This window comes from Scyliorhinus canicula, chromosome 20 (genome assembly GCF_902713615.1).
Source record: "Scyliorhinus canicula chromosome 20, sScyCan1.1, whole genome shotgun sequence".
NCBI lineage: Eukaryota > Metazoa > Chordata > Chondrichthyes > Carcharhiniformes > Scyliorhinidae > Scyliorhinus > Scyliorhinus canicula.
Window position 1 is genome coordinate 26,141,190 of NC_052165.1, and position 20,004 is coordinate 26,161,193.

General features: G+C 47.0%; 1 protein-coding gene across 1 annotated transcript in view; it reads left to right on the forward strand.

Annotated features, from left to right (window-relative positions):
• The window catches only part of LOC119954863 (carboxypeptidase M-like), an 85,208-nt gene that overhangs the window by 23,836 nt on the left and 41,368 nt on the right, over nucleotides 1–20,004 (forward strand). The window contains exon 4 of the mRNA XM_038780458.1: nucleotides 11,099–11,277. Within this exon, the coding sequence (XP_038636386.1) occupies nucleotides 11,099–11,277 (179 nt within the window). The remainder of the gene's footprint in view (nucleotides 1–11,098; nucleotides 11,278–20,004) is intronic.

The window sequence follows — 20,004 nt, forward strand, 5'->3', positions numbered from 1 at the left end:
CTGTCGCGCCTTTATAAAAAATGCTGCCTAAATGTCCTGCTGAGTGATAATGACATGAAGGATACCAGGGTCAGTTCCCAGCCTGGGTTAGGGAACAGTCTCACAATACCTCATTTGTCAAGTGACCACTGTTGGGATATGTAGATGCAGATGGCAGGTGAATGTAGGATTTGTCTGATGCCCCACAAGCTGTTAATCATCCTCTGACTTGACACAAAATATAGTCAATTGGGTGAAAGGTGCCAAAACCCTTTCCTCTTCTTGTGATGGTAAATGTGTGTTTTTTTCTCTCACTGACCGTTAGTTTGTACAAAACACAGCCCTCATTGGAGTTGAAGTGCCTGACGTCTCAGATCTAACCAGTTCCAACCAGAACTGGCTGGCTTCTTTCTTTTGTTGTTGCTCCACTTGCTCCCAACAGTTTGCTTCCTCTTCAAGACTTTGCTGCTGATAAAGAACTTGTACTTCTTTGAAACAATCCGCTCCAAACTGAACTTCTGCTTTCTGCATCTTGAGTCACCAGTGGCAGTTAATACCCTTTTGCGATCCGGAGAAGCGTCTAAACGACAAGGATCTTGCACTGTTTTCAGTTTGGCTCCTAGCAAAGATTGTTGGAGACCGATTATAAAAACTCGTGCATTGAACCAGTGTTTGGCAGCAGATGTGGATTAATACAGCCCCAGAAGTGAAAGTGCTGTGTATTACACACTGACTAGGTGCAGGAGTAGACTACGCTGTCCTTTAAGCCTGCTTGACTATTCACTAAGCTCATGACTGATGGTAACCTTTCACCCCTTGTTTATCAAATTCTGTCATGAAAAGGTTCGCAGACATTGCTTCCACAGATATTATTTGAGAAAGGGAGTTTCAAAGACCCTCTGAGAGAAACAAAAATCCTCTCACCTCTGTCTTAAATGGGCAACCCCTTATTTTTAAATTGCATGACAATTGATATGGCATGACATTTAGACTGCCGTGAGTAGCAGCATTGTAGTGCTTTCTCCCTCTTCGAGATAATGGGTGCTCTGGTCATCATGTGAGCTTAACCAGTGAACGTCGACATAAAGTTTGGGTTCTTGATAGTACCATAGCAACGCTAAATTATATTCACAAGAGAAGGTCCAACAGAGGCCTCCCTTCCTCAAAAAGACCAACCCAGCCGCCCACCAGGACTAATTTCATATAGATGAGGCTAATCAAATTTGGAAATGGCAGGAAAATGAGCTCCAGTGTATTCAGGGTAATTCTTTGGGGGGAGCAATGTGTTATGGGGCCAACTAGGAACTGTGGTGTTCTTTGTGTAGCTTATTAAGGATGGTTGGCGCGGTGTTCCACAAAGATCACAGTATAGCTTTTACTTAAACACAGCTATGATTTTATTTACATTACTAAACTGGGTTTCAATACTTACTCCATTTCAGAATACAGGATTGATGATCAATAACATCTAACTACACTCACCTACTGCTAATCTCACTCACTGGTATAACTTTAATCTAGCTTTCACACACTAACTGCTCTGATGACCTCGCTCCAGCTACCTCCTGCTTACTCCTCCGCTAAGGTCCAGCATCACTGCTTTATACAGTGCGCAGGGCCGGCTCAAGGCACCGGCAACTCGGGCAGTCGCCCGGGGCGCCATGTGCTAGGGGGCGCCAGAGACTCGGGTCCCGCGCATGCGCAGTTGGGCCGGTGCCAACCAGCGCATGCGCGGTGGCCGCCCTCCCCCAGGGCGGCCCCCCTCGGTCCGCTCCCCCCCTCGGGTCCGCTCCCCCCCTCGGGTCCGCCCCCCCTCGGGTCCGCCCCCCCCGCGGGTCCCCCCCGGGTCCGCCCCCCCTGGGTCCGCCCCCCCTTCGCCCCCCGCCGGGTCCGCCCCCCCTCTCGGCCCCGCCCCCCCCTTCTCCGCCCCCCCCGGGTCCGCCCCCCCCTCTCGGCCCCCCACTCGGCCCCACCCCCCTCTCGGCCCCGCCCCCCTCTCAGCCCCCCCCCCCCCCCCCCCCCCCCCCCCAGGGCGCCGAAGTTCAGCTTGCCCGGGGCGCCAGCAACCCTCGGGCCGGCGCTGACAGTGCGGCTCCCTCTAGTGGATATTCTTGGTACTACATTAACCCTTGTAATGCTGATAGTTATGATAATACCACAGGAATCAGACTATTTTGAATGTGTAATGAGATAGGTTTAATAAATGATCTCAAGGTTAAGGATCCCCTCAGAAGTAGTGATCACAGTATGATAGAGGGTGTGATTCTCGCAAAAGGGAACAAAGTCCCCTAGCGAGTGCATTTAGCCGTGTGTTTCCCGGCGTTCCAGTGCTGAGAAAGGGCTTGAATGGGGAACGCTCAGAAGAGGCCGCACATAGCCCCATTTTGTACAGTGGGGAGCTCGGCTTTCCGGAACTCCACAGTGTAGCGTAGTCCCAATCTCCGAGGCCCCTGAAACGATCCCCAACCCCCCCGGCCTGAACGCACAATAGGAGTGTCCCCGCCTGCCCCTGCACCTTCCCAACGCTCACGACATGCACCCTGGCCGGATCACACGCACACACAAAATGCCAGCTTGGTGTCTTAAGCAGTGCCAGCCTGTAGTGCCCATGCAAGCTGGCAGTGCCAGGCTGACACCCAGGTTGCACTGCTAAGGTGACAGGCTGGCACTAGGGTACAGGCTGGCACTGTCAGGTTACCCAGATGGCACCATCCTGCCCAAAGGACATGCATCTGGGGGTCTCCGATCCCCTGGGGGACCCCCACAAGTGCCGTTCCGCCTGGACCCCGTTTGTGGGGAACAGTGTTGAACAGCGCTCACCCACGGGGCGCGATTTTCTGACCCCGCTGGGGTCGGAGAATCGCCGGCAGGCCGTGCGAATCGCGCCACGCCGCCCCGATGGCGATCCGCAGAACCGAGAATCGCGTCCCACCATCTGGGCCGGCACAGTGTGGTTGGGGTATGCGACGACTCTCCGGCCAAGATGGGCCAAGCAGCCGTCATCAGAAAGCCGAGTCCTGCCGGCACCATTCTAACATCCTCTGAGCCGGCGGGACCTCAGAATTGAAGGGTCCGGGGACGGCCTGTGGGGGGTAAGGGGGGTTCCGACCCCAGGGAGGGGGGGCCCTCTGTAGTGGCCTGGCCCGCAATCAGGGCCCACCGATCGGCGTGCCGTCCTCTCTGATCCCCCGCCTCCTTTCCTCCGCACTGGCTCCTGTAGCCCTGCACCAAATTGGGGCCGGCGTGGGGAAGAAGGCCACTGTGCATGTGTGCCAGGTTCAGGCCGGGATCGGCAGCTGGAGTGGCGTTGGCCACTCCAGCACCATGCTAGCCCCCTGTGGACCGCAGAGTGGGGTCCCAGAATGGGCACTGATGCCGGAGTAAAACACTCCCGTTTTTACACCGGCATCGGCTCTTAGCCGCCCGATGGGAGAATCCCACCCAAGGTCTCTGAGGCAAAGGGGATGGATCCCAAAGCCTCAGGTACCTCAGGAATCTGCACATTACAGTGAGACTCACTGACTCTAATGTGGAGATTTGCCATAAAGTGATCGCGCCCATCGCAACGTCTCACAAGGTTGCGTTGGATCTTGTGAAGCGTGCAAGCCGGGTAGATCCCAGGTGCGGGGTCTCCCGGCTTTCATCAGCCACGGCAAGATGCTTTTCCGGTGCAGGGTGGCCATTGGATGGTGCCCAGAATTGAGAAAGTTGGGACTGAAATAGCAGTGTTAAACCTAAGGAGAATTACTAAGCTCTGAGCATGGAATTGGCCAAAGTGGATTGGGAAGGCAACAGACAAGCAGTGGCAGACATTTAGGGAGGTCATTCATGACTCCCATCAAAAATACATCCCAATGAAGAGGAATACTACGAAGAACCTACGTTGGATAATGAACAAAGTTAAGGAGGGCATTAAGCTCAAAACGGAAACTTGTATACTGGTAAAGGTTAGTGGTAGGCCAGAAAAGTGGAATTGATTCAGAATGCAGTAAAGGTGAACTAAAAAAATCAGGAAGGAGAAAATAAATAACTAGCGAGAAATATAAAAACAGACAAGTTTTCTAAAGTACATTAAAATGAAGAGAGATGTAAACAAAAACATAGGCCCCTGAGAGAATTAAACTGTCAAAAGTAATTATGGGGAACAAAGAAATGGCAGAGGATTTAAATAGATATTTTGCTTCCGTCTTTACTGTAGAGGACGTTACGACAAACATCCCAAAAATAGTTTTAAAAATATGCGGGAGGAATTAAATAGAGACAGCCACAATCACCAGAGAATTCTAATGGGGTTAAAGGCTCACAGATGTCCTGGACCTGGATGTTAAAGGAGGTAGCCACAGCGATCATGGATACATTCATTGGTAATCATTTTCCAAAAATCCTTGTTGGATTCTGGAACTGTGCCAAAGGATTGGAAAACTGCCAGTGTGGCACCCTTCTAAAAGGTAAGGAGGCAGGCAAAATGCAGGCAACTACATGCCAGTTAGTCTAACTTCAGTTATTGGGGGAAAATATTAGAATCAATTGTTAAGGAAAGAATAGTGATAGTGGAAAGTCATAATCTGGTCAAGAAGCGCCAGCAGGGTTTCATGAGGGGAAATGATGTCTGACTCAGGAGTTCTTGGAGTAGATGGAGGAGAACCAGTCAGCATTGTATATTTGGATTTTCAAAAGACATTTGATAAGGTGCCACACAAAAGGCTACCACGCAAGGTAGGAGTTCATTGTGTTGGAGGGAATATTCTGAGATGGATAGGGGATTTACCAGCTAACAGGAAACAGCGAGTAGCGATAAGGGAGTCTTTCTCAGGTTGGAGGGTGGTAACCTGTGGAGTGCCTCAGTGCTGGGACAGCAGTTCTTCACAAGATGTATTAATGATTTGGAGAAAGGAACAGTGAGTACTGTGGACAGATTGACAGATGTTACAAAGGTGGGAGGGAAGGCAAATTGTAAGGCGGAAATAAATAATTTACAGAGGGAGATTAACACGTTTAGTGAGTGGGCAGAAAATTGACAAATAGAATTCAATGTGAGAAAATGTGAGGTGGTTCATATTGGAAGAAAGAATGAGAAGGCGGATTATTACTTAAATGGAGAGAGACTGCAGAAAGCTGTAGCACAAAGGGACTTGGGGGCCCTTGTTCATGAAATCTAAAAAGCTAGCATAAGTGCAGAAGGTAATGGAAGGCCAATGGAATGCTGACTTTTATTTCAAGCGGGCTGGAGTATTAAAGAGATGTTGCTGCAACTATGCATGGTCTTAGTGAGGCCACATTCCGACTGCTGTGTACAGTTTTGGTCCCCTTATTTAATGAAAGATTATCACTGGATGCAGTATAGAGGAGGTTTACTAGGATGATCCCGGGTATGGAGAGACATGGCAATGTGAGGAAAGTCTGTACAACTTGGAATGTGGTGATATGATTGAAACATATAGGCCGGGATTCTCCGAAATCCCAGCCAAGTGTTGATGCCTGTGTCCAAACTGGCGTGAGCGACTCCGGCATCAACGGGCCTCCAGGCCCAGGCATTCACCTCTTCCTAAGGGGCCAGTACGGTGCCGGAGTGGTATCCGCTGCTCCAGCGCTCAAAAGCTGGCGCGTCATGGCCAGTGCGGGTCTGCGTCTGCGCACCATGGCCAGCGGGGATCCGCGCATGTGTGTGGGCTGCGGTCTCCGCACTGGCCCCCGGACAATATGGCGGAGCCCAACAGGGGCCCGGCGCGGAGTAACATAGGCCGCACCCGTAATTAGCCCACCCGCCGGTCGGTAGGCCCCGATCGCAGACCTGGCCACCGTGGAGGCCCCCCCCTGGAGTCGGATCTCCCCACCCCCCCACCAGGATTGCACCCGTAGCCAGAACTCCAAGGTCCCGCCGGGTTGGACTATACGTAACCCACGCCGGCGGGACTCGGCCGTTGAGGCACGGAGAATCGCTTGGGGGGGGGGGGGCGCTGCTTTCAATGGCCTCCGACTGGCGCGGTGGCGACTCCGCGGGCGCGATTGGTGCTGATTCTCCGGTCGCTGGAGAATCGGCGGCCTGGCGTCAGCATGGCACCATTCCCGCGCCCCCCCGGCGATTCTCCGACCTGACACGGGATCGGAGAATCCCAGCCATAGTGGGATTCTCCGTCGGCATGATCCTCTGCCCAACCAGCAGCACACCCATACCTACCCATTTCCCGACGGCGTGGGGATGCCCACAATGAGACACCCCATTGGTCAGTTGTGGGACGCAGAATCCCGCTGCCGGCAGGGGTGCGTGTGCCAGAAAGCGGGGCTGGTGGGATGGAGAATCCCACCCATAAGATGCTGAGGGGAGTTCGGCAGGGTAAATGTTGGGAGAGTGTAGGACCAGAGGGCATAGTCACAGGATAAGGGAATGCTCATTTAAGATAGACTTGAGAAAGAATTTCTTCTCGCAAAGAGTGGTAAACCTTTGGAATTCTTCACACGGGAAGCTGTGGGGGCCGAGTCCTTGAACATTTTCAAGGTTGAGATTCATTGGTTTTTCATCCGTTGAGGATTTGAAGGTTACAGAGATAAGGCAGGAATGGACGGAGTGAATATTAGATCAGTCCTGATCTTATTGAAGAGCTGAATGACCTCGCCCTACTCCTATTCCTGTTTATTATTGTCTCTGCCTTCTAGAAGCCTCTCCACCCCTTCAGGAATTCTTCCTGAGAATATAAATGACACCAAAGTGTGTTCACTGATTCAATTGGTGCATTTGAAATGTTCCTCTTGGTATTGGTACTTCCACTGTACTCAATTGGTTGTTTCATTTTACATTTTCTGGTCACATGATTTGCATATATCCTGTTGCTTCAGTTCTGATCAGCCTCTGCCATATCATATTGAGTCAAACAGCACAATGTGACTGCAAAATGTTGACATCTAATTAATATTCACATGTCTGACTGATAAATGTTGGCAAGTAAAAATAGGGTCCTGCAGCTAGTGTACACCTGCTTGTCACACTTTAGACAGTGCACCTTAGCTGTCATACTTTAAATAAAAAATGCATCTCCTTTTTCCTCAATTGCTCGAAATTTCATTTTAAGAAAAGCAAAATCACAACAGACGAGAATGGTCCTTCGTTATCCAATATGGAGGAATAAAAATCACAGAATGGTTAAAGCACAGGAAACCATTTGGCCTGTCATTACAGTTGGCGCTCTGAAGAAGCAATGTATCGAGTATCACTCTCTGGTCTTCATCCAGTAATAATAATAATTGCTTTTTGTCACAAGTAGGCTTCAATGAAGCTACTGTCAAAATCTCCTAGTCACCACATTCCGGTGCCTGTTCGGGGAAGGCCGGTTCGGGGAATTGTTGTGCATTACAAGCCAGCTGTGTTGCCCACTGTGCTAAACTAGACCTGCACATTCCTTTCTTTTTCAGATAACAATCCCATATTCCCTTTTGAAAGCTTCAGTTGACCTGTGTCCATCACAATTTCTCCAGCAGTGCATTCCAGATCCTAACCACTCACTGCAATATAAAAATTGAAATCCCTTCCTCTCCATGGAGAATAGTCCCAGCTGTAACTGAAGTTCCTCATCCCTGAAACCATTCTCATTAATCTTTTATGGACCTCCTCTAGTGCCTTCACATCCTTCCTAAAGTTTTGTGCCCAGAACTGGATGTAATACTTTAGTTAGAATGTAGATCATACAGTGCAGAAGGAGGCCATTCGGCCCATCGGGTCTGCACCAACCCGCAAGTCCCCACTTCCACCCTCTCCCCATAACCCAATAACCCCTCCTAACTTTTTTGGTCACTAAGGGCAATTTATCATGGCCAATCCACCTAACCTGCACATCTTTGGACTGTGGGCGGAAACCGGAGCACCCGGAGGAAACCCACGCAGACACGGGGAAAACATGCAGACTCCACACAGACAGTGACCCAGCAGGGAATCAAACCTGGGACCCAAGGCCAAACCACAGGTTCAACGTAACATCTTTGCTCTTGTACTCTGCCTTTATTGATAAGTCCCATGATATGCTTTATAGACCACTCTGAAAAAAGGCCATTCACCACTACACTTTATATCTTTGTTACAACTATCCCTTTTATTCCACGAGTTCTAATTTTGCTTAAACGTCTGTTGTGCAATATTTCATCCAATGCCTTTTGTAAGTCTACGTACACCACATCAAGAACATTGCCCTCATCAACCTTCTTGAAGAACCTTAGCAGGTCACCTGTCACTCTTCATTTTTCGAGTGAAAAAATCCTCAGCCTGCTCAATATTGCCTGATGTGTACAACCTCTTCGTTTTTGGTATTATTCTAATTAATCTTTCTTGCACCTTTTCCAGTGGCCCTATATTCTTTTTCTAATTTGTAGAGTTCATGGTGCTCCAAGCGTAGTTGAACCAAGGTTCCAAACAAGCTTAAGATAACTTCTCTGCTTTTCAATTCTATCCCTTTAGAAATGAACCCTACAATTTGTGTTGTAACTTGACCACAAAAAGGTAGTTGAAATACATTGTTAATAAAGTTAATAAATAAAGTAAATCTTTAATACATAAAAAAAAGTGAAGTTCAAAATTCAAAAATGGGAACAGCAGGGCGGCATGGCGCAATGGTTAGCACTGCTCCCTCGCGGCGCTGAGGAACCGGGTTTGATCCTGGCCCCGGGTCACTGTCTGTGTGGAGTTTGTGAATTCTCCCCATTTCTGCGTGGGTATCACCCCCACAAAACAATGATGTGCAGGATAGGTGGATTGGCACGCTAAATTTTCCCTTAATTGGAAAAAAAAGAGTTGGGTACTTTAAATTTTTCTTTTTTAAATGGGAGTAGCTAGCTAATCATCAAAATAACAGTAACGGAATAGAATTAGAACTTACTGTTAAATATGAATATATGCGGATAACAACTAATGATGTTACAGCACTTACTGATGACATCAGCAATGGATTTAAATGAGAAGTTGTATAATAATAAAACTCTATAACATTTCTCCCCCCCCCCCATTAAATTTTAATCCCTCTAAAGACAAGCAAGCTAATGCCTTAATTATCCTAAACTCTTAATGAATATAGGGCAAAGGCAGATATGTGGAATTAAGTTGCACATCAGTCATGATCTCATCGAATAGCAGGACAGGCTCAAGGGGCTAAACGGCCTATTCCTGTTCCTATGTTCATTGAATCACCCCAAATCACTGTGGTGATATGCATCACTGTAAATACACAAGGGGTTAATGTAAATACACTAAGACTAAGTAAACACTAGAGGGAGCACCAGAGACATCATGACATGCAGACATACAGCTAATGAACATATAGAATAGGACACGACCAATGGACAGTCAAGACACCAGAGGTGACATTACCACAAGGGGGCATTACACAACCCATATAAAAGGACAGGGCACACATAGGGCGGACTTCTCCGCTCCCGCGCGGCATCGGGAAGGCCGTCGTGAACTCGGCCGAGTTTCACGACGGCCTCGGAGGCCGTTCCTCGCACCCTATTCATTCCCCCCAGGGGGCTAGGAACGGCGCTCCGTAAATCTCGGCCGCCGGGCCTTGAGCGCTTGCGTCAAGGTGGCGCGCCGAGAATGACACGATGGCGGCACCTAAGTGACGTCAGCCGCGCATGCACAGGTTGGCCAGCTCCAACCCGCGCATGCGCGGCTGACGTCACGCCCGCTGCCGGCTTCAACCCGCGCATGCACGGTTGCCGTCTTCCCCTCCGCTGCCACGCAAGACGTGGCGGCTTGATCTTGCGGGGTGGCGGAGGGGAAAGAGTGCATCCCTTGGAGACGCCGGCCCAACGATCGGTGGGCACCGATTGCGGGCCAGTCCCCTCCCGAGCACGACCGTGGTGCTCACTCCCCTCTTCGCCCCCCACAAGCCACAAATGAAGATTTGGCGCCATGTTCACAATGGCAGCGACCAGGTATGGTTGCCGCCTTCATGAACCGGTTGGGAATGTCAGGCCGCTCGGCCCATCCAGGCCGGAGAATTGCCAGCCACCGTGAAAAACCGGCGAGGGGCGATTCATGCGAGCGGGGGTTAGGAGAATCGCGGGGGGTGCCAGGGCGGTGTGTCGTGAGTCGCCCGGCCCTCCCACGATTCTCCCACCCGGCGTGGGGAGCGGAGAATCGCACCCATGGTCTTTCTCTTTTCCAGAGGCGACACTCAGAGAGAAGGACGGGGCAGATTGGAAGCATCACACCCACTGCATGGCTTAGAGCAGACTGGTTAGTTAGACTGAGTTACGGTAGCAAGATTAGCAGGAGAGTCAAACTCAAGTAGGAGAATTGTTAACTGTTCAATAAATGTGTTAAACCTATCTCCAAGTCTGAACCTTCCTTTGTCAAAGCGTACATCAAGGAAGCAGCTTATGCTCCATGAAGAAGCATAACACAACAGTCACCATTTTACTAAGTAATTGCTCCCTGTATCTCAAATGGTGCACTGGAGGAAAAAACAATTAAGACAGTGGGTGAGATTGATAGGGCATTGTTAGAGGGACATGGACAGGATATAGATCCAGAAACCAACGAGTCACCTTGACCATGTCCTCTCCAATCTCATTAACATAATTTTCCACATTGTAATTGTCATCCTTGCTCCTTTCTACTGGGGGAATGATAAAATTTATTGTTGCCTTCTTGCCTAATTTGTGCTGCTTTACCGCCTAATCTGAAAAGAAAATCCTGACTTCCTTGTTGAAACTTAGGAAATTTTAAGAGTTTAAAAATAAATTTCCACCATTTTTATTGTTGCTAATGTTGAGTTGAAAATAATGTGCTGTCGCGTGGCACGGTGGTTAGCACTACTGTCTAAGGCGCTGAGGGCCTGGGTTCAATCCCAGCCCCAGGTCACTGTGGGGAGTTTGCACATTCTCCCCATGTCTGAGTGGGTTTCACCCCCACAACCCAAAGATGTGCAGGTTAGGTGGATTGGCCAGGCTAAATTGCCCTTAATTGGAATTAAAAATCGGATAAATTTATTTTTAAAAAAATAACGAGCTGGACTCTTGCATTCATAACAAAATGTACCTATACCAGAAAGCAAACCAGAACCTTCAGTGATTTAAATGTCAGCCATAATGAGGTGTAGTTGAATTGAAACAAAACTGTGATCTAATACAGGTGGTGGGCAGAGAAATGTTGCTCCAATTGATCGAACGTCTGGTTAAAATGTATAAACATGATGCCACTATAACAAGGTTAATAAGCAATGCTCGGATTCACATCATGCCATCCATGAATCCAGATGGATTTGAAATCACTCAACGTGAAGAAAGAAGCTGCACCTACTCTATTGGCAGGTAAGAAAAAAATTTCAACCATTCTATGTAGCTGGATGGTGCAATGTATTGAAAGTTGCGTTGTGCATTTTGTCCACGTAAGGCTACCACATACACATGTACCAGCGCAGGGATTTGAGAGGGAGGATCATATTCCAGGTTTCAACAACATGTTATGCTTTTTAGCGAATCTCACGGTTTCTTCCCAAGAATTTCACAATGGTGTTAAGGGTAATGATGGTAAATGGCAAGTTGTTCAGGTTCCTGAAGGAAAACTTGGGCTGGATATCTGCGATCCCAGTTCGCCCCACTACCGCTACTAGCGAGAACGAAGAATTTGGCACTCAGCCAAATCTCCATTCACTACAGCAGGACTGGAGAATCCTGACGGCGTGAAGGAATGGCAAATTCTGCCTCAAAACAATTACCCTCAACTGTGTTTGTGTAGTATATGGCAAGGTTTAAAATTCAGAAATCATGGGCGCGATTTACTGGCCTCGTCGCACCTGACTTGGTGGCGCAACGAGATTGTTGAATCTTGGGAGAGGCCTCCCCATACGACTCACCATGCCAGTGCTTTCTGAAAATGCCAGGACCAAGGGGCACTGTCAAGATGCCAGGGGACAACACCCAGGCATTACCCAGGCATGTCCCTCCACCCCCGGATCTTCAGGCACCTCTGCGTCCCCGACATCATCACGACTGATTTGCGCCTCTGAAAACCAGCAGCGTATTGCCCTGGTGTGAAATCATGCTGCTGGGGGGGGGGGGGGGGGGGGGCTATGATGCAGCAACAGACATTATGGCATCAAGCTCTTTAATAATATGTTAAAATATTATGATGTATATAAATAAGGTTCACTCCTTTTCTGAGTGTGAATTTGTTCACGTCATTGGGGGGTGGGGGGGGGGGGGGGGTTTGGGGAAGATCTCAAACTAGCCATTACCAGATTTGCGGCCATTACATGATTCACGTCCACAGCTAGTGGGGCGGCTAGATCACGGCCTTTGAGTCTTACCCATACAAGTCATCGAGAAACCCCAGGGCGAGAGACCAATTAGAATTTGCTCTGATATACCGTCACCAAACCAAGCCATACAGCAAGAAAGACATTTGACACTCATGATTAAGGACATCATAGAGAAGTATTCTCTACTCATATTGAAGGGGGATGGGAACCGATGCAGGAAGTTGGAAGGTAGTAAAAAAGGGACAGAAGCAAAAGGAAGTAAGGGGAAAAGTGCAAGACAGAGAAGACATAGTCAAAAATCAAAAAGGGCGACAGTACAAGGTACAGTGACTGAGGGGAGCTCAGTGAATAGGCCCAGTAATACTAAAAGGAATAAAACTGGAGATGTTAAGATTCAAAACAGAGGTAAAAAAAAGCTCAACATAAGTGTACTTTACCTGAATGCTCGCAGTATTCGGAATAAAGTAAATGAGTTGATGGCACAAATCATCGTGAATGACTATGATTTAGTGGCCATTACTGAAACATGGTTAAAGGACTAGGAGTTAAATATCCAAGGGTATCAAACTATTCGGAAGGACAGAGTGGATGGTAAGGGAGGTGGTGTTGCTCTGTTATTTAAGGATGCCATCCGGGCAATAGGAAGGGATGACATCGGTGCTATGGAGGACAAGGTTGAATACATTTGGGTGGAAATCAGGAATAGTAAGGCGAAAAAGTCACTGATAGGAGTAGTCTATCGGCCACCAAATAGTAACGTTATGGGGGGGCAGGCAATAAACAAAGAAATAACTGATGCATGTAGAAATGGTACAGCAGTTATCATGGGGGATTTTAATCTACATTTCGATTGGTTTAACCAGGTCGGTCAAGGCAACCTTGAGGAGTTTATAGAATGTATCCGCGATAGTTTCCTAGAACAGTATGTAATGGAACCTACGAGGGAACAAGCGGTCCTAGATCTTGTCCTGTGTAATGAGACAGGATTGATTCATGATCTCATAGTTAGGGATCCTCTCGGAAGGAGCGATCACAATATGGTGGAATTTAAAATACAGATGGAGGGTAAGAAAGTAAAATCAAATACTAGTGTTTTGTGTTTAAACAAAGGAGATTACAATGGGATGAGAGAAGAGCTAGCTAAGGTAGACTGGGAGCAAAGACTTTATGGTGAAACAGTTGAGGAGCAGTGGAGAACCTTCCAAGCGATTTTTCACAGTGCTCAACAAAGGTTTATACCAACAAAAAGGAAGGACGGTAGAAAGAGGGAAAATCGACCGTGGATATCTAAGGAAATAAGGGAGGGTATCAAATTGAAGGAAAAAGCATATAAAGTGGCAAAGATTGGTGGGAGACTAGAGGACTGGGAAATCTTTAGGGGGCAACAGAAAGCTACTAAAAAAGCTATAAAGAAGAGTAAGATAGAGTATGAGAGTAAACTTGCTCAGAATATAAAAACAGACAGTAAAAGTTTTTACAAATATATAAAACAAAAAAGAGTGGCTAAGGTAAATATTGTTCCTTTAGAGGATGAGAAGGGAGTTTTAATAATGGGAGATGGGGAAATGGCTGAGGAACTGAACAGGTTTTTTGGGTCGGTCTTCACAGTGGAAGACACAAATAACATGCCAGCGACTGATAGAAATGAGGCTATGACAGGTGAGGACCTTGAGAGGATTGTTATCACTAAGGAGGTAGTGATGGGCAAACTAATGGGGCTAAAGGTAGACAAGTCTCCTGGCCCTGATGGAATGCATCCCAGAGTGCTAAAAGAGATGGCTAGGGAAATTGCAGATGCACTAATGATTTACCAAAATTCACTAGGCTTTGGGGTGGTGACACCACTGTTTAAAAAAGGAGTAGGCAGAGAGCAGGAAATTATGGGCCAGTGAGCTTAACTTCGGTAGTAGGGAAGATGCTGGAATCTATCATCAAGGAAGAAATAGCGAGGCATCTGGATAGAAATTGTCCCATTGGGCAGACGCAGCATGGGTTCATAAAGGGCAAGTCGTGCCTAACTAATTTAGTGGAATTTTTTGAGGACATTACCAGTGCAGTAGATAATGGGGAGCCAATGGATGTGGTATATCTGGATTTCCAGAAAGCCTTTGACAAGGTGACACACAAAAGGTTGCTGCATAAGATAAAGATGCACGGCATTAAGGGTAAAGTAGTAGCATGGATAGAGGATTGGTTAATTAATGGGTGTTTCTCTGGTTGGCAATCAGTAGCTAGTGGTGTCCCTCAGGGATCCATGTTGGGCCCACAATTGTTCACAATTTACATAGATGATTTGGAGTTGGGGACCAAGGGCAATGTGTCCAAGTTTGCAGATGACACTAAGATGAGTGGTAAAGCGAAAAGTGCAGAGGATACTGGAAGTCTGCAGAGGGATTTGGATAGGTTAAGTGAATGGGCTAGGGTCTGGCAGATGGAATACAATGTTGACAAATGTGAGGTTATCCATTTTGGTAGGAATAACAGCAAACGGGATTATTATTTAAACGATAAAATATTAAAGCATGCCGCTGTGCAGAGACACCTGGGTGTGCTACGCATGAGTCACAGAAAGTTGGTTTACAGGTGCAACAGGTGATTAAGAAGGCAAATGGAATTTTGTCCTTCATTGCTAGAGGGATGGAGTTTAAGACTAGGGAGGTTATGTTGCAATTGTATAAGGTGTTAGTGAGGCCACACCTGGAGTATTGTATTCAGTTTTGGTCTCCTTACTTGAGAAAGGACATATTGGCACTGGAGGGTGTGCAGAGGAGATTCACTAGGTTAATCCCAGAGCTGAAGGGATTGCATTATGAGGAGAGGTTGAGTAGACTGGGACTGTACTCGTTGGAATTTAGAAGGATGAGGGGTGATCTTGTAGAAACATTTAAAATTATGAAGGGAATAGATAGGATAGATGCGGGCAGGTTGTTTCCACTGGTGGGTGAAAGCAGAACTAGGGGACATAGCCTCAAAATAAGGGGAAGTAGATTTAGGACTGAGTTTAGGAGGAACTTCTTCACCCAAAGGGTTGTGAATCTATGGAATTCCTTGCCCAGTGAAGCAGTTGAGGCGCCTTCATTCAATGTTTTTAAGGTAAAGATAGATAGTTTTTTGAAGAATAAAGGGATTAAGGGTTATGGTGTTCCGGCAGGAAAGTGGAGCTGAGTCCACAAAAGATCAGCCATGATCTCATTGAATGGCGGAGCAGGCCCGAGGGGCCAGATGGCCTACTCCTGCTCCTAGTTCTTATGTTCTTATGTTGGACTTGTATAAAAAAGAGGCTCTGGCGTGAGTTGAGCAGATGAAGTATTTCGAGCATAATTCAATCTGCACTTGAAGGAACACTGAAAATCAGAAATGACATTCTCATCTACTGCTGCACTGAAAGTGAACTCGTAACATGCTTACGTACATACGTTGAATGTCTTAGAAAAATGTAACCTCACCTTGAACAAAGACAAATGTTCAGCGCTGAAGCAGTATCACCTGATCCAAGGCAAGATTGAAGCAATTGCAAATGCTGTGGATACGATATAATCATGTACTGTGTTCAGTTCATTCCTGACCTCGCTATGCTATCCGCCCCACTATGCGATTTTAAAAAGAGATCACCAAGTGGGAGTGAACCAAATCTCACAAACAAGCTGCACGTATCAAACGGTGATAGTCAGCAATTTGCTCAAATTCCCATTTTAGCCCTGAGAAATTGCCGCAGCCGGTCATGTTGGCAGTTATCATGCAGAAAGTCAAGGCAGGCAATCCATCAGTCATTGTGATGAATGTGTTGTCAATATAGCACATGAAAGGGAATCTTTGTTGTGGGGGGGGGGGGGAGGAATGTATTACTGGCGTTGAGCACAAATCAACCAGTGTTTGCCGTGCCTAGCGACCGCAGTGTCAAATCTTCGTGATCTGCTCAAGGTGTCTGAATTACCTCCAGGACAATGAATTGAAGTTAGTGTCCATTTCACAGATTTTCACTCTGTGAACATCTTCTTCTTGACAGTGACTACAGCGGATTTTCAGTTGTGAAGGTAGTTTTGTCAATGGCAACAAAAGCAGTCATCCTGAAGCTTGACCAGATTTTGCTTTGTTTGGAATTCCTCATGCAGCGAGAAGAGACAATAGACCCCCATTCAACAGCGATGAGTTCAGTAATTTTGTGAACTTTTCATATAATTTATGGTGCAGAAGGAGCTGGGTTTAACTCATCAAAAAGTCACACCCAATTGACTCGGAGCTAATGGGGAAATCCAGAAATTTGTATGTACTTTGAAAACATTTGAGGTGTGCAGCAACAACTGTGCAAGTCAAGGAAACGGGAACTGCATCACTCTCTTCACAAATACAGTGACCCCTCACGCCGCTGGGGGGAAACCTCCAGCTAGCCTCATTTTTGCACACCTGCACATCTTGAGCTATGCCACGGAGCTAATAATCAAGATGTATGTGAACGTAACCAAGAACAGAAGGATCAAATGAGCGAAACTAAAAATTCAGAGTTGCACCACTTAAAACGAGGAGATAGAACATAGAACATAGAACAGTACAGCACAGAACAGGCCCTTCGGCCCTCAATGTTGTGCCGAGCCATGATCACCCTACTCAAACCCACGTATCCACCCTATACCCGTAACCCAACAACCCCACCCCCTTAACCTTTATTAGGACACTACGGGCAATTTAGCATGGCCAATCCACCTAACCACAGATAAAATGCTTGTGAAATTAAAAAAAAAAAGAAATTTAGAGTACTCAATTCATTTTTTCCAATTAACGGACAATTTAGCGTGGCCAATCCACCTAGCCTGCACATCTTTGGCTTGTGGGAGGGCAGCACGGTGGCCTAGTGGTTAGCACAACCGCCTCACGGCGCTGAGGACCCAGGTTCAATCCCGGCTCTGGGTCACTGTCCGTGTGGAGTTTGCACATTCTCCCCGTGTCTGCGTGGGTTTTTCCCCCACAACCCAAAAATGTGCAGAGTAGGTGGATTGGCCACGCTAAATTGCCCCTTAATTGGAAAAAATAATTGGGTAATCTAAATTTTAAAAAAAAATCTTTGGCTTGTGGGGGCGAAACCCATGCAAACACAGGGAGAATGTGCAAACTCCACACGGACAGTGACCCAGAGCCGGGATCAAACCTGGGACCTCGGCGCCGTGAGGCAGCAGGGGTAACCCACTGCGCCACCGTGCTTGTGAAATATGATGGTCGAGTTGGAAAGCAAAAAAAACCTGAATGGCATCCAGTCATTTGTTATGACCAACACAAAAGGGTCAATGGTCACTGCAAAGTTCACAAATCACATAAAAAAACACCATTTGCAAGCACTGAATCCGATTTAGACATTTACATCTCAGATGAACATAAGCTTAAATGAGACCGCACCTGATGTTGGACGATAACCTGCTTGTAAGTAGATATCCACCATGCTTGTAATTATGTTACCAAGTGAACAAATCATTCAGCTCATTGTACATTATTGAGTGCATTGTTACATTAATAGAAAAGTTAACATGTGTAAGAATGTTATTGGTGAAATTTTATATTCATGCTATGCTTAAGTTTAGTGTTTACACTTTTGGGAACAAGCTATTTAAACTCACTATGCTTCTCATTTACTAGGAAGGGTAGTGTATTGAAAATTGCATTGTGCATTTTGTCCACTTAAGGCTACCATACACATGCGCTGGAAGATATTCTAGAATGGGAATTAAAATAATCCAGCATGTGTGCCCAGGGGGCACGGTGGTGCAGTGGTTAGCACGGCTGCCTCACAGTGTCAAGGACCCGGGTGCAATTCCGGCTCCGGGTCACTGTCCGTATGGAATTTGCACATTCTCCCTGTGTGTGTGTGTGGGTCTCACCCCCACAACCCAAAAAGATGTGCAGGGTGGGGTGGATTGGTCACGCTAAATTGCCCCTTAATTGGAAATTATTTTAAAATAAAATTACCGGTCCGTGCAGCTATTCTTTTTGTTTACCACATTTTACAGTTTCTCCCCAAGAAACTTACAGATGGACTAGTTTTAAACTGCAGCTCGGCTTTTGTTCTTGTAACTCTTCAGATGCAACACTCTCCAAAGCTGAAATGGGTTATGTTAAAGAAGATATTTTCTCTGGTTCAGTAGTCAAATGATTAAGCTTAAATTAATCTGTAGAATTTTGTGTGTGTGTTCATTCCTGGATTTTCATTTATGGTTCCCTATGTTAAGACGCACAACGTAAAAATTTTGCTTTGGGATGGGAAACTGGGAACAAACAGTTACTTGTTGGAATTTTGACCGGGGTGCCCCTCAATTGGCATGGAGACAGGTTCCCTGTTCAATTAAACTAGGGAGCGGGGTTGGGGTTAATCCCTCCACAATCTGTTCCCTGGCTGCACCCCCACCTAAGCAGGCAGGGATAGCCTGCAGGAGCACTGCCTTCCCATCTAATAGCACTGCTATTGAGTGTGGAACTCGTGAAGACGGATGTCTCCGGTCATCAAGGGTCTCATGAGGTCTCAGCTGATTCTGATGCTTCAGCGATGCTCCGTGAGCCTCAGCAGCATTTAGGCTGGTCACGCAATGGTGTTCTGCTGGCGTGCGTTGCAATAGGCTGCATACTAACCAGATGCCGAACATGGAGGTCGCCTCCCATAAGATTAGATCAGAGGGTGAGCGACTAACACGAGTGGGATTGAGAGTCACAATGCCCAAAGATTTTAGAAGTCCAGAAGATTCCAGCCAACGAATTAAACATAGAAACATTAAAATCGGAAGAGTAGGCCATTCGGTCCTTCGAGATTGCAGCACCGTTCAATACGATCATGGCTGATCACCCAACTCAGTAACCTATTCCCGCTTTACCAACACATTCATTGATCCCTTAAGCCCCAAGAACTACATCTACATTAGAAAGGAGACACGAATAGCAGCACAGTGTCGCAGTGGTTAGCACTTCTGCTTCACGGCGCCGAGGTCCCAGGTTCGATCCTGGCTCTGGGCCACTGTCCATGTGGAGTTTGCACATTCTCCCCGTATTGCGTGGGTTTCGTCCCCACAACCCAAAGATGTGCAGGGTAGGTGGATTGGCCACACTAAATTGCGCCTTAATTGGAAAAAATGAATTGGGTACTCTAAATTAATTTTTTTTGAAAGGAGACACAAGCTGAAACAGTTGCGTGAGGAAAGATACATTTAAAAAAAAAATTTAGAGAACCCAATTAATTTTTTCTAATTAAGGGGCAATTTAGTGTGGCCAATCCACCTAGCCTGCACATCTTTGGGTTGTGGGGGGGCGAGACCTATCAAACATGGGGAGAATATGCAAACTCTACATGGACAGTGACCCAGAGCCGGGATCGAACATGGGCGCCGTGAGGCAGCAGGGCTAATCCACCACCATGCTGCCCAAGGAAAGATACATGTTATTATTTTTTTAAACTATAAACTTGGATTACCCAATTCATTTTTTCCAATTAATAACAAAGAAAAATACAGCACAGGACCAGGCCCTTTGGCCCTCCAAGCCTGTGCCGACAATGCTGCCCGTCTAAACTAAAATCTTCTGCACTTCCGGGGTCCGTATCCCTCTATTCCCATCCTATTCATGTATTTGTCAAGATGCCCCTAAAGGAGCAATTTAGTGTGGCCAATCCAACTAGCCTGCACATCTTTGGGTTGTGGGGGCGAAATCTACGCAAACACGAGGAGAATGTGCAAACCCCACACGGGCAGTGTAATTTTATTACTTTATCCCTGAACAAACCTATGGGAAACTTAACTAATACAAA